The following is a 14,336-nucleotide window of genomic DNA, read 5'->3' on the forward strand; positions in this document are numbered from 1 at the left end:
TGTTGAGGGTTTTGGATGGCAGCAGCCTTTGTTAAACACCTCCCAAGAAAGAGAACCCCCCAAAATGCAGCTTAAAAAATGTGACAGTGTTGTTCTGGATTCTTTCCGCAGCAGTGTCAAAACTCTACATGTGACTTTCTTGGCTCCTAGAGAAACCCCATAATTTGTCACCCTTTGGATCTTGGAACAGGGTATTTTCTGGCACCTCTGAAAACTATAGTTCCCAGGTTTCCTTTGGGCTGGTAGGATGAGTTGAAATTGAAATAAACTAGTTGAAAACTTTGAAAATTTGAAGTTTTGATGCCCTTCCATAGTCTGGTTCCCTCAGCTTGCAGTCTTGTTTGGAGCACCAATGTTTAGAGTTAGTTGCCCTGAAATTTCAAGTAAACACTCAGTTCTCATTGTACACTGATGAGGAATTAAAGGTAAAAGGACCCCTGACAGTTAAGTCCAGTCGCGAATGATTCTGGGGTTGCGGCGTTCATCTCGTTTTACTGGCCGAGGGAGCCGGCGTTTGTCCGCAGACAGTTTTCCCGGGTCATGTGACCAGCATGACTAAGCCGCTTCTGGCGAAACCAGAGCAGCGCACGGAAACGCCATTTACCTTCCTGCCGGAGTGGTACCTATTTATCTACTTGCACTTTGATGTGCTTTCGAACTGCTAGGTTGGCAGGAGCTGGGACCAAGCAACGGGCACTCACCCCATCGCAGGGATTCAAACCACCAACCTTCCGATCGGCAAGCCCTAGGCTCAGTGGTTTAGACCACAGTGCCACCCATGTCCCTTTTGATGAAGAATGGGGCTGGGGGGGGAATGGGTTTTCAATATTGTGATATATCACCAGCTAAACATCACAATATATCACGATTCCTGAAATAAGAAGGAACTACGCAGAGGCGAACAGGACAATATCCTGGCAACTGCTACCGGTACTACTGTTTGTGCCGCCGCCACGAGGCCTTGCAGACTACTACAGTGGTACCTCGGTTTATGAACACAATTGGTTCCGGAAGTCTGTTCATAAACTGAAGCGTTCATAAACTGAAGCGAACTTTCCCATTGAAAGTAATGGAAAGTGAATTAATCCGTTCCAGACGGTCCGCGGAGTAAGCGTTCATAAACTGAAGCGAACTTTCCCATTGAAAGTAATGGAAAGTGGATTAATCCGTTCCAGACGGGTCCGCGGAGTACTTAAACTGAAGCGTTCATAAACTGAAGCATGGGTGTAATTGGTTCCGGAAGTCTGTTCATAAACTGAAGCGTTCATAAACTGAAGCAAACTTTCCCATTGAAAGTAATGGAAAATGAATTAATCCGTTCCAGATGGGTCCGTGGAGTTCATAAACCGAAAATTCATAAACCGAGGTGTTCATAAACCGAGGTTCCACTGTACTGTTACTGACACCAGCTCCCGTTGCTGCCACGAGGACCTGCAGGCCACCACTTGTTGTGCCGCCACGGCTTGCAGGTTGTCGCTGCTGCTGCTGACACATACTGTGGTCATGGCAAGCTGTTTCTGCCACTGCCGCTTCTGCCGCCTATTAGGCCTGCTGGCAGCCTGGCAGTCTCAGATTATTTGTATTCACTATGACTCATCGCCATACTTTCGATTGTCCTGCATACCACCATTTGGTAGCCAAGCCCAAAACCAAAAGTCCTGTTGGGATGCATTTTGGCAAGCCTGCTGATGAAACCGAGTGTTTGATTATCGGTAATATTGTCATTTATCCGTTTTAGACCCCTAAGTAGTAGCAGTTGCCAGGACATTGTCCTGTTCGCCTCTGCATAGTTCTATCCTTATTTCAGGCATTGTGGTAGATGGCAACATTTAGCAGGTGATATTGTGAGGCTTAGCTCCTGATAACGTTGCAGTGTTTAGCTGGTGAGTTTTCACAATGTTGAAAACCAGCTATCACCTAGCCCAGGCACCCCCAACCTGCGGCCCTCCAGATGTTTTGGCCTACAACTCCCATGATCCCTAGCTAACAGGACCCAATGGTCAGGGATGATGGGAATTGTAGTCCAAAACATCTGGTGGGCTGAAAGCTGGGGATGCCTGACCTAGCCCTTACACACATTGTGATTCGTGATATATTGCCAGCTCAAATATTATGAAACAATTATCATGATGTGAACTTCAACCCGGGGTTTTGGACAAAATACAGTATCGATATATCGGGCAGCCCTAATGAGGAAGTTCTGGAACTTGAAAAAGCACTGATGCCTATTCTCAAGCAAACAGGCATTTTGTGCCTTTTCAGGAGCAGGAGTTTGCTAGCCACAAAGTGCATCATATTCCCAGTGAACCTGACCAGAGTACCCTCCTTGTCTTTGATGGGACTACAGCAGAGTAAATTGGATTAAGGACTGCAGCCAGGGGCCTCCTTAAGACCCATTTCTAGTTCATTGTGGTCCATGAAAGCACTTCCCCTCCCCATTTTATAGCATACACCCAGTAACTTGAGGGGTAATGTGTTGCTAAATAACTATACTTTGTGGTGTGCTTATGAATGCTTTGTCTTAGGCAAACTTTTTCAGCAGGGGGCCGGTCCACTGTCCCTGGGGGGCTTGGACTATATTTTTTTGGGGGGGAAATGAATGAATTCCTATGCCCCACAAATAACCCAGAGATGCATATTTAACAAAAGGACACATTCTACTCATGTAAAAATACTCTGATTCCCGGACCATCCGTGGGCTGGATTTAGGAGGCGATTGGGCCAGATCCGGCCCCTGGGGCTTAGTTTGCCTACCCATGGTTTTAGGAGTGAGTAATGGTGCCCAGTGTCTCCATTAAAACAAGGAGAACTTATTCCACCATAAGTTCAGCCAAATGGTTCCTTCCTTGGTGTTGGGGGCAAATGCTTCTGTAACCTAAACTTCCAGGGGTTGTTAATCATTGTCTTCCTTCCTTTTCAGAATCTCCACCCCCTCCTTATTCCCGGCTGTCTCCAAATGATGAGCAAAAGCCACTGGGTAAGTATCTCACTTTTTCCCCTGCACATTGCTGGAATCCTGGACTTGTGTGTGTCTTGATGCGATTTCATGTGAAATGTTCAGAAGCTGCTGCAGGCCAAGCCCATCTCATTCATTTCTTTTAAATCCTGCCTTCCACCATTTAGGCCTCACCAAGCGTGGCTCGCAACAACAACAAAAAACAGACGATTGACAAAATCCCAAACAAAAACAAAACTCCCCAAATTTATAATCTCAGAAACAAAAAAAGTGTCAGAATGTTTTGGAGCATCAGGGAAGCGTTTGTGGTGAAAAGGCCTTCTGAAATGAAATTGTTCCAACCAGGCTTTTGAAACTCAGCAGGGACTGTGCCTGTTTGACTTGTGGTGGGAGGAAGTTCCACAGGGTTGCACCCTGAAGGCACGATGACTTGTTGGTATGAGTTGTGCTTCTGGGCCATGGAGGACCACTTATAGTGCTTTCCTAGAAGACCCCAGGAACGCTCTTAGGGATGTACAGGGACAGAGGCTCTTCGGGGTTTCAGACAGAGAGCATTCTTAGCCCTGCTTTGAGATTCTGGAGATTGAAATTGGGTGGGACCTTCTGCATGCAAAGCAGATGTTCTGCCACTGAGCTAATGTCCTCTCCCCTGAAAGCTCTCTTTATAATCTTGGGTTACCACATTTTTCACTGATAGGCAGGCAGTGGTAGGCAGAAAGTCCAGCAGTTGCAGGCGGGTTGCCTTTTGTCTGTCTGCCACCCGCAGATCAGTGCAGCAGTAGGGGAATCATAGAATTGTAGAGTTGGAAGGGACCCCGAGGGTCATCTAGTCCAACCCCCTGCAATATGCAGGAATCTTTTGCCCAACATAGAGCTCAAACCCACGACTCTGAGATTAATAGAGTCTTGTGCTCTGCTGACTAATGGAAAACTGAATCGGTTAAAAGAATCTGGCCACAGCGAAGGTGACAAACCTCCCTTAAACACAGCAATGTGAGATGTTTTGGATTTAATTTCTCTCCTTGTTCCCCCTTCCCCCAAATCAAGGAAAGGAAAAATGGTCAAAGAAGCTGGGAACTGGGTGGTGGGGTGGTGGTGGAATGACCTACTTTAAAAGCTGGTGAAATCCAAAGGAGTAGCCTTCCAGAGTACCGGTATATATTGCCTCTGAAGAATTTAAGCACAGACCTCAGTGGATGGAGTGCCTGATTCTGCCTCTGGCTTTTTGGGGTTGGGAGGCTGGTCAGTTAGGTGGGAATGCAAAGTCAAGAATCATGAATTTGGATTGTGTGCAGCCCACCCCACACCCCTTGCAAATAAGCAGTCACCAAATGCAGTGGTATAGTGGTACAATTTAAAGTTCAGGGCTCTTCATGAGAACCCTCCTAAGAACATAACAAGGAAAATGTATATTTGACCAATATAGTAAAGGTAAAGGGACCCCTGACCATTAGGTCCAGTCGTGACCGACTCTGGGGTTGCGCGCTCATCTCGCATTATTGGCCGAGGGAGCCGGCGTACAACTTCCAGGTCATGTGGCCAGCATGACAAAGCCGCTTCTGGCAAACCAGAGCAGCACACGGAAATGCCGTTTACCTTCCTGCTGTAGCGGTCCCTATTTATCTACTTGCACTTTGACGTGCTTTCGAACTGCTAGGTTGGCAGGAGCTGGGACCGAGCAATGGGAGCTTACCCCGTTGCAGGGATTCGAACCACCGACCTTCTGATCAGCAAGCCTTAGGCTGTGTGGTTTAACCCACAGCGCCACCTGCGTCCCGTAACAAGGAAAATGTATATTCGACATAACAAGGAAAATGTATAACAAGGAAACGACATAACAAGGAAAATGTATATTCGACCAATATAGACTCCTTTAAACACACACACACACACACACACACACACACACACACACACACACACACACACTTCTTCTTTTAAAGATTCGTTTCATAATTCGTATTATGGAATGCAATAAAAAAGGCAATAGAACTATAATAGTGCACATCAATTTCTCAAAGGAAGTGTCAGAGCCAGTGTTGTGTAGTGGTTAGAGTATTGGGCTAGGATCTGGCAGACCAGAGTTCAAATCCCCACTTGGCCATGAAGCTCATTGGGAGACCTTGGACCAGTCACTGCCTCTCAGCCTAACCCACCTCACAGGGTTGTTGTGGGGGTTAAATGAGATGGAGGAGAACTAGCTCAGTTGTTTAGAGCGTGGTGCTGATAATACCAAGGTTGTGGGTTCTATCCCCGTATGGGCCACCTGCATATTCCTGCACTGGAGGTGTCATAATTTCGTCATACCTTCCCCAGCCTGGTGCCCTCCAGGTGCTGACTGCGGCTGATGGGAGTTGTAGTTCAGAGCACCTACGTAGTGCACCAAGTTGAGTTGCGTTCTCTAGGCACAACACGAAGTGAAGCTTTGCTTTTCAAGTTGGTTTGACTGAAAAGAAAAGGGGTGGGGGAGGGAGACGCACACACAGAGTTGATCTTGGAGCAAACATTTAGAGCACCTTTTTAATTAAAGGGGTGCAAGCAAAGTGGGGGTGGGTGGAGGAGAGAGGGAGAAAGATCAACAAAGACTTTTAACTTGTTAAAACAAAGTTTCCTTGGTTTCAGCAGGGGAGGAAGGAAGGGAGGAAGGAAACAAGAATAAACAGCTTCAAGAATTTTAATAGTGATAATTAAGTATAGTAACGATGAATTGTTTGGAGGCTTAGTGTAACCTTATCCGTGGCGCTCCCAAGTTCCTACTTGTTTGATTTGATCCACTCAACCTTGGGTTATTTTTGAGGGCAGTTTCGGTGTTTCAGGAAAGGGAGCAATGAATGGCGCTCGGATCTGCAAGGACATGAAACAAAGGGAAATTGGGCTAGTGTGAAGTTTGGTGAGGGGCCACCTTATCTCAAGGCGCCTTGCAAGCAGAAAGATCCCATGTTCAATCTCTGGCATAGCCAGATTTCTTTTTTTAGTTGATGAAAAAGTTTACGGTAGTGAGGGCCACCAACTTGGATGCCTTTTAGACAAATTCATGGAGAATATAAGAACATAAGAAGAGGCCTGCTGGATCAGGCCACTGGCCCATCTAGTACAGCATCCTGTTCTCACTGGGGCCAAACACAGCACATAGTTAAGCTATGGAACTCTCTTCCACAGGAGGCTGTGATGGCAAACCAACTTGAATGGCTTGAAAAGGGGATTGGACATATTCATGGAAGGGAAGGCTCTCAGTAGCTCCTAGCTATGATGGCTATTTTCTGCCTTTATAGTTATGCTTCCAAATGCTGGCAGGGGTGGCAACTTGAATAAACTATTGGGGGGTGCCAGGTAAGCACTGCCCCACATAATTGATGACAAGAAGCGGCCACCCCCCTCCCCATTTTGAATGGCAATGCCTTTCACCTGTGTTGTCGCTTGGGAGAATTGAGCCGGCTTCCTTGATCCAGCAAGCCATCCTATCGAGTGTTCCCAAGAACTCCCCCCTAACTCCATGCTTCCCAGTTGCTGTTGCCATTTTCCACTTGTCCCTTAACCCCTCTTGTCACCCTTCCCGCTTGGGGACTTATTTCTCTGGAGCAAATAGGTCGTCCCTCTCCTCCGTCCAGCCCCGGCCTGGGTGAAGAACCTTATGCATTTTTGCTCCAAATCCCAAATAGTGGGATTTGCATGCTTGTGTGGCTTCACCAAGAGGGCAACATGTACATTGACCCCTAGAAAGGGCATGACAGGACTTTAAAGAGCGATAAGGATTTGGTTTTTAAATGAAAGCTTTTTCGTGTGCCAGCGTATTTTGTGTTTTGAGTGAGCAGCATCTTCGGTTTCAGAGTCTTTGCAAATAAGATGCCTGTCTTCTAGGTAATAACGCTTGTCTTTTCTCTGACTTTCGCTTCTAGATCTTTCAGATTCCACATTGTCGTACACTGAAACAGAGGCTACAAACTCGCCCAATGTCACCCCTGGAGAATTTTCAGGTGAGCAGATTTTTCAGTGTGTTGAAATCAAGGGTCTCTTTGGGGCAACTTTGTCAGACTCCGTGTTAGAAACTGACTCTCTCTTGGGAAATATAACCCAGGAAGATGAAATGCTCATTAGAATATGGGAAACAAAGGGGTGATGGTCGTGCATATCAAAGGGACCTTTGGCCAGGGCTTCGTAGCCACAGAATTTTACCCAAGATATTTGGTAATGGTTTTGCTTGCCATGGAATAGAAAGAGAAAATTAAGGCATAGGTGAGGTACACACCTAAAAGTATTGTAGGGGGATCCATGAATTGCAGTTATGTGGGGGGGGGGGGGGAGCTCAGGATCTCTTAATATGGGTTTGAACTCCATCACTAAACCTCTGGCCCCAGGGCTCCCTATGGGATGCTGTGGCACTTAAAATGGTTTAAAAGCAGTTTACTCTTGCAGTGTAGGCCAGTGTCCGTGAACCTGTGGCCCTCCAGATGTTGCACCATTGGCCATCCTATAGAATCACAGAATTGTAGAGTTGGAAGGGATTCCAAGGTTCATCTAGTCTGACCGTCTGCAGTGCAGAAATCTCAGTTAGATCATACATGACAGATGGTCATCCAGCCTCTGCTTAAAAACCTCCAAGGAGGGCTTTCTCCTTCCAGTGCCTTCCAAGAGAGTCTGTTCCACTGTCAAACAGTTCTTAGTGTCAGAAAGTTTTTTTCCTGATGTTTAGAGAATCTCCTTTATTGTAACTTGAAGACATTGGTTTGGGTCCCAGCCTCCGGAGCAGGAGAAAACAAGCTTGCTCCATCCTCCATGTGACAGCCCTTTAGATATCTGAAGACTGCTATCGTTATCTCCCTCAGTCTACTCATTTGCAGGCTAAACATGCCCAGCTCCCTCAACGGTTCCTTAGGCTTAGTTTCCAGATCCTTGATCATTTTGGCCACCCACTTCTGCACACGTTCCAGATTGTCCATATCCTTCTTAAATTGTAGTGCCCAGAACTGGACTCAGTACTCCAGGTGAGGTCTGACCAAGGCAGACCAGAGCCAGGACTACGACTTTCCTTGATCTGGATACTATGCTTCTGTTGATGCAGCCCAGAATAGCATTAGCTTTTTCCACTGCTGCATCACACTGCTGACTCGTGTTAAACTTGTGGTTCCCTAGATCCTTTTCACATGTACTACTGGCAATCCAGGTGTCCCCCTTCTTTTATCTGTGCAGCTGGTTCTAATAATATCTGGAAGGCCACAGAGTTGCTAGTATGGGTATTTACTGGGGGTGGGGCAGTTAATCTAGAGTTGAGAATCCTTTACCCAGTTTTGTTTCTTCATCAGTGCATGTCCTCTAAGTATCTCTGCAAATGGAGCTTTGTGTGTATGTTTCCATTTATCTGATAATCTGTTTCTTAAAAAAAAATTGTCATAAATATTGGGAAATGATCTAGTTTTCCATGGAGCACGATGGAGTTCTGTGTTGCTATAAGAAAAAAAATGTCCCTGCCATGTGAATTGCTGTTATATTTTCCTAATTTGGTGTCTGTTGGAAGTTTCTCTTGCACCATATTGCTGGCTTGGGGGGGAAAGAAGGAAGAAAATGTGCGGTCGCTGGGACAGCCTGTCTGCTCCATCTGGCAACTGGTTGTTCCCTTTGCAAATGATCTCTTCTGTTTTGCAGGACTTGGTTTGCCCAAGGGAATCTTTGATAATCACGTTTTCATACTCCTCTTGTTATTTGTTGTGGAACTCCAAGTTTCATGTTTTAATTAGTCCTGGCTACTGCTTTTGAAAATGTGCTTCATACAATGTGCCCACTCTTTCAATTTCCCATAGGTTTTTTGAGCCAACAGCAAGCCATAAACAAGTTTGCTAAGACCAGGAAGTACAGTATTTCTTTGTTGCCTTCCTAATGTGGTAGGTGGGAGTTTGCCTTCTTCCAGCCCGATGCCCTGCAGATGTTTTAGGCTACAACTCCTTGTATCCCTGACAATTGTCTGTGCTGCAGGCCAAAGTATATGGAGGGCACCAAGCCGAGGGAGCTTGATTTAGAGACCTGTTTGGAAAGAAGCAAAGGGAAATAGGATGGTCATGGTGGCATGGTTGTAATCAGACCAGATTTGTTTATTCCGAAATGATCACATCCTGCTTTCTCGCAAGGCAGGCAGAAAAAAGATGATAACCACATCCAAGTGGTTGACAAATGGCAGTCCTTGTGGCCAGGTTTTACTCACTGGCCACGGATCTTCTCCTGGCTGCTGTGGCTTGTTGTTGTCAAATACCCAACTGGTTTAATTTTGATTTGGTTTAATTTTGGCTTGGTTTGATTTAATGTCTGTGTTCTGCTTTTCCAACAAGAAGTGTTGAGCTTGCAACAACCATGGTGGCATTAAAACAGCAACAGGCAGGGCAATCACTATGACACAGTAGCATGTAAGTAAAGCAAACGGCAGTGTCAAAATGGTCAAACAAGTTAATGCAATTCAGTGAACCCCATAGTTGGGCTTGAAAATTTCGACTTCTTCTCCATCTTCCTTTTGAAACATGCAAGGACCCCTGACCCGGGACAGTAGTGACTTGAAGATGCTTTGCAGCGGGGTGGGAGTGGGGGCGGTGATGGTGGCAAATGTCCTCTCCTCAAATGCTGCTGGTGTTGTTGTGGCTGTTTCAGCTGTGTCCCCTCAAAGCTGTGGTTGAGTAGCTGACAGCTTGCTGCTCTTGAAGCAGATTTGGCTGGCCTTGAGACTTCCAACTGCTGCTTTGTAACCTGTTAGATCAGCAGCTCCCAAACTTTTTAGGGCCACCCCCGCCTTGGTTCCCTGCACTACCCTATAAAAAAAGCTTTCAGAATAGTAGTTTGCACAAGGCAGATAGCAACACAATGAAATGCAAAGCAGTAACAATTAATTGCACATTTATTCGAAGTCCAAGTAACTATTTAGTTTGCTTAACTAGGCCAGCAAAATTAAAAAACTTGTGATCCAGTGCTATCAGCTTTTCAAAGTGGTGGTCATTTGCACCTCCAGAGCCCCCCTGCCCACTGGCGGAGGAACGGGGGGGGGACGGGGCAGTGGGAGCGCTCTGCCCCCGGCACCATCGGGGAGGGGGGGTACCATCATGGCCACCCTGGACACACACCATGTACCCCCCCCCGCTCCTGGCACCACACCCCCGCAGGCGACACACCACGCCTGCGTGGGTGGCATGCCACGCCCCCCTGGAATGTGCACCAAGCCCTCTGTGCGCGCGCCAGCCATGCCCCCACCTGCTCTCCGCCCCCGGTACCAGAGCATGCAGCTTTCCCACTGCCCTGTTGCCTCCTTGACTCTTAGTGCCCTGCTAGGTAATCCCTCCCTGCGGGGTGTGTGTGTGTGTGCCACCCGCTTTGGGAACCACTATGTTAGAGCAAAAGGTCTCAGCCACCCATGCTGTGGGGTGGAGCTGTCTTCCTGACACCAGTGTCACTATTACTTACCAGGGCTAGGCAGGGTGGCAGTGAGTTAGGGGCTGTGTGGGTGCACCCGTCGGAGCACTGGATGAGTCCCGCCACAGCAGTACTGACCTCCTTGGCCCCATCTAGGTCAGGAGCCGCATTGCCGGTGTCAGGAAAATACCTCTGCCCCACCACACCTACCTTGCTGCTGGCAGAGTTTGTGGCCTATTCTGGACAAGGAGGAAACCTGAAGATGGAGCCGAATAAGGTTTCACTTGCGCGGTTCCCTCATGATTCAACAGTATAGGATACGACAGCCATCTTCCCTAAAGCAGTGGTCCTCAACCTTGGGCCTCCAGATGTTTATGGCCTACAACTCCCATGATCCCTAGCTAGCAGGACCAGTGGTCAGGGATGATGGGAATTGTAGTCTCAAAACATCTGGAGGCCCAAGGTTGAGGACCACTGCCCTAAAGGACTGTCATGTGGAAGATGGAGCCAGCTTCTTTTCCGCTGCTACAGAGGGATTCAAATGACCAAAAAGGAGATTCTGAATAAAGTTTGGAAGAACTTTCTGAGGGTAAGATCTGTTCAACAGGGAAATGGACTCCGTGAGAAAATGGTGGACACTTCTTCATTGGAAGTTTTTAAGTAGAGGTTGAATAGTAATCTGTTAGGGATTCTTTAGCTGTGATTCCTGCACTGCAGGGGGCTGGACTAGATGACCCTGACTATGATTCTGTCAGGAAACAGCCCGGGAAATTCAGGGTTTTCCTCTGCCCTCTTTGTCCTCTTGGTGCTAAATCCCAGAGCGGGGAGGAAGTGTTGGGAGAGCATCGGCAAATTTGATTCTGACATGCAGGAATTTGAGATATTTCTCCAGCCCCACAACCCAGGAAGGAGAGCTGGCGTTTGGATCGGGGCTTGGCCTATATTGGCTTGTGACTCAGATGTGGAACTTCAGTAAATATAGCTCCTGACCACCGGGCCAAAGGCTCGCATATGAAAACTTTCAGCATGAAAACTTCGGTGCCTTCAGTTCTAAAATAATGTCTCAGAATGATCCGTTTCCACATACAGCCCCCTCTTTAAATAAACCGCAGATGAAAACACACAATAGCTGTGAGCTTCCAGGGGGAAGGTGGCGGATTAGATTCTGTGGTATCTGAGCCCTGCGTTGTTGACGGGAGAAGAAAGCGGGTTTAAACTTTTCTTTGGGAACAAAATAACGATCACTTTGTGACCAAGATTGTAGTGTAACTGGATATTCCCATCTCCTACCGTGGAATTTCAAGTGGCGCAACTCTTCATAAGAGTGTAATGTGGGCTATTTATCTTTTCCCCAGTGGGGAGGATTATATATATATATATATATATATATATATATATATATATAGGATAAGAGACAAGCTGAAGTTAACCCTGAGCATGCCATACTTGAGCAACAGCAAGTTCTGACCAGAAGCCTGAAAAGGAAGCCCACAGGCAGGATCTGAGCCCAAGATCCCTCTCCCCTCCTGTGGTTTCCAGCAACCAGTATTCATAAACATTGCTGCCTCTAACTGTGGAGGCAGAGCAATAGCCATCGTGGCTAGTAGCCCCAATGATAGCCACTCTTGCATTCATGAAGGAAGGAAAGTGGCATCGTGAAATCCAATGAATTTATTTGTTTAGTTGGTTGCATTTATAATTCCACCTTTTCTCCCAGGAGCTCACAGCGGCACACATGATTTCTCCCCTTCCTCATTTAATCCCCACAACCATCCTACAGGGTAGGTTAGGTTGAGAGGCAGTAACCCTGGGGGTCACACCCAGTGAGCTTCCTGGCCGGGTGGGGATTTGAACCCCGATCTCCTGTGTCCTAGTCTTGACACTCCCAACTACTGGCTTTCAGGCTAGCAGGTCCTCTATCCAAGGACTGGTTGAAGTTCAGCAAAGTCATGTGCCTCCAGACCAGATCGAAGAAGAGGGGAACCCTTTTCAGCCTGAGAGGTGCATTCTCTTCTGGGCATGCTTCAGGTGTGCCAGTGGGTGGGGGGAGTGGCAAAGTGGGTGGGGCTAGGGATGCAAATTTTCTCCTGTAGGACACATTCCAGCCCGGGGAAAGCAGTCAAGGATGGTGTGATACAAGGCTGGGGAGGGTGTGTGGCCCCCAAAGAGTTCTGAGGGCCAGATGGAATGGCGTGGAGGGCCACATTCAGACCCCAGGCCCGAGGTTCCATTCCGAAGAACATGCCCTATTATTTTGATTTCTAGCCTGTCCTCTGTTGGTTCAGGCAGCTGACAGCAATAGCATGAATATGAAAATGATTGAAACAGGAATGGTACGAAACCAGAGCACAGCGCTACAGCAGAATGACCACCAACCCAATTGCTGGAATCCACAGGAGGGGATAGGGCTCTTACTCTTAGATCCTGCCTGGAGGTTCCCTGTGGTTGGCTACTGTGAGTTCAGGATGCTGGACTAGATGGGCTGTTGGTGTGATCCGGCAGGGCTGTTCTTACATTAATCCATTACTGACGACCCCTTCCGAAAGCCTGGCCAGATAAATAAATACAGTCGTAATTCTGCTTATGTATCCCTCTGGATATGTAAACTTCGGGTTGCGAACGCGGCAAACCTGGAAGTGTATACTTCTGGGTTTCGCCGTGCGTGCATGCGCAGAAGGGCGCCTCCGGTCACGGACTTTTTGGGGTACGGCCGGGCCTCTGGAACGGATCCCATCCATAACCAGAGGTACCACTGTATGTCTTTAACTGGCGTTGAAGGTTGAATAACAGCTGTGCCAGCCACATATTGAAAGAGGGAGAGAGCTCGTTTCATAGATGTTCCAGTGGATGGGATGCTTTTAAAGTACAGTACTTCTCTTTCCTCTTGGTTTTAATTGTATCTCTGTGGGGTTTATTGTCTGTTGATGTTTGGCCGTAAGTCGCTTTGGGTGGCAAAGCAGAACTGACAAATTTAATAAATAAGTTAAATAAATAAATCACGTAGAAGCCCCTGTCTCAAAATGAGAAGTTCCCCTAATGATGACACAATATGAAAGGGCCTATATGAGAGGAGGAGGGAGACCTCTTTGTGCAAGCAGTTGCATCTCTGCCCGGTGCTTAAAGGATGTATATTTCCCTCCTTGGGCTTCCCCTTCATTTCATGTTATTTGGCCTTTCTTTCTCTGTGTACCCTGTTACAATCGGGCTAACGTGTCCTTTGCCAAAAAGTAGTACTTAGAAGCAAAAAAAAAAAAAAAAAGGCATGGTGGGGGAAGAAGTAAGCAAAGAAAGTAGCTGGGGATACTTCGTTCAGATGTTTTTATATTAAACATTTTTTCCTCTATGGACCTATTTTGCCGATGGGAAATAAAAGGGCATTTCTTTTCCAGTATGCTTCCAAAAAAAAAGTAAAAATTATTTGCCCCTTGTGGGCGCTTTCCCCATATGGGCCGAACGATTCCATAAACCTTTTTGGATGAAAAATCGCAGAGCTACAGCATGACTGAGCAATTTTGTTGCTTTAAAAAAATAATAATAAAGGAGGGGGAGAATCTCCTTCCCCCTCCCCTCCAAGAATACATTCCTTCCCTTTGTTTTCACAAAACTTTTAACCCTCTTTGGAACTCCTGGCAAAAGTGACTTCTCAGGCCTCCAAAGTCTTTTCTCCCTGATGAGAAAAAAAATCCAACCAAGGCAGTGGGGGAAAGTGTTAATTTCCAAGAGGGTTGCTGTTTTTATTCTTGCGGTTCAAAACAAAAACAAAAACCTGTTATTGTGGCGTGAGCTTTCCCAGCAGCCTGAAAAGTGTGGAGCCAGAAGAATATAAGATCTTCCTGCTGGACCAGGCCAGTGGCCCCTCTAGTCCGGCATCCTGTTCTCACAGTGGCCAACCAGATACCTGTCAGAAACCTGCAAGCAGGACCTGAGCACTAGAGCCCTCTCCCCTCCTGCTTTTTCCAGCAACTGGTATTCGGAAGCATTGTTGCCTCTGATTGTA

General features: G+C 47.0%; 1 protein-coding gene across 1 annotated transcript in view; it reads left to right on the forward strand.

Annotated features, from left to right (window-relative positions):
• The window catches only part of SMAD6 (SMAD family member 6), a 51,890-nt gene that overhangs the window by 10,113 nt on the left and 27,441 nt on the right, over positions 1 to 14,336 (forward strand). The window contains exons 2-3 of the mRNA XM_035130982.3: positions 2,921 to 2,977; positions 6,853 to 6,930. Coding sequence (XP_034986873.1) covers positions 2,921 to 2,977; positions 6,853 to 6,930 — 135 coding nt within the window. The remainder of the gene's footprint in view (positions 1 to 2,920; positions 2,978 to 6,852; positions 6,931 to 14,336) is intronic.

Source organism: Zootoca vivipara, chromosome 13, assembly GCF_965207765.1.
Source record: "Zootoca vivipara chromosome 13, rZooViv2.hap1.1, whole genome shotgun sequence".
NCBI classification, from domain to species: domain Eukaryota; kingdom Metazoa; phylum Chordata; class Lepidosauria; order Squamata; family Lacertidae; genus Zootoca; species Zootoca vivipara.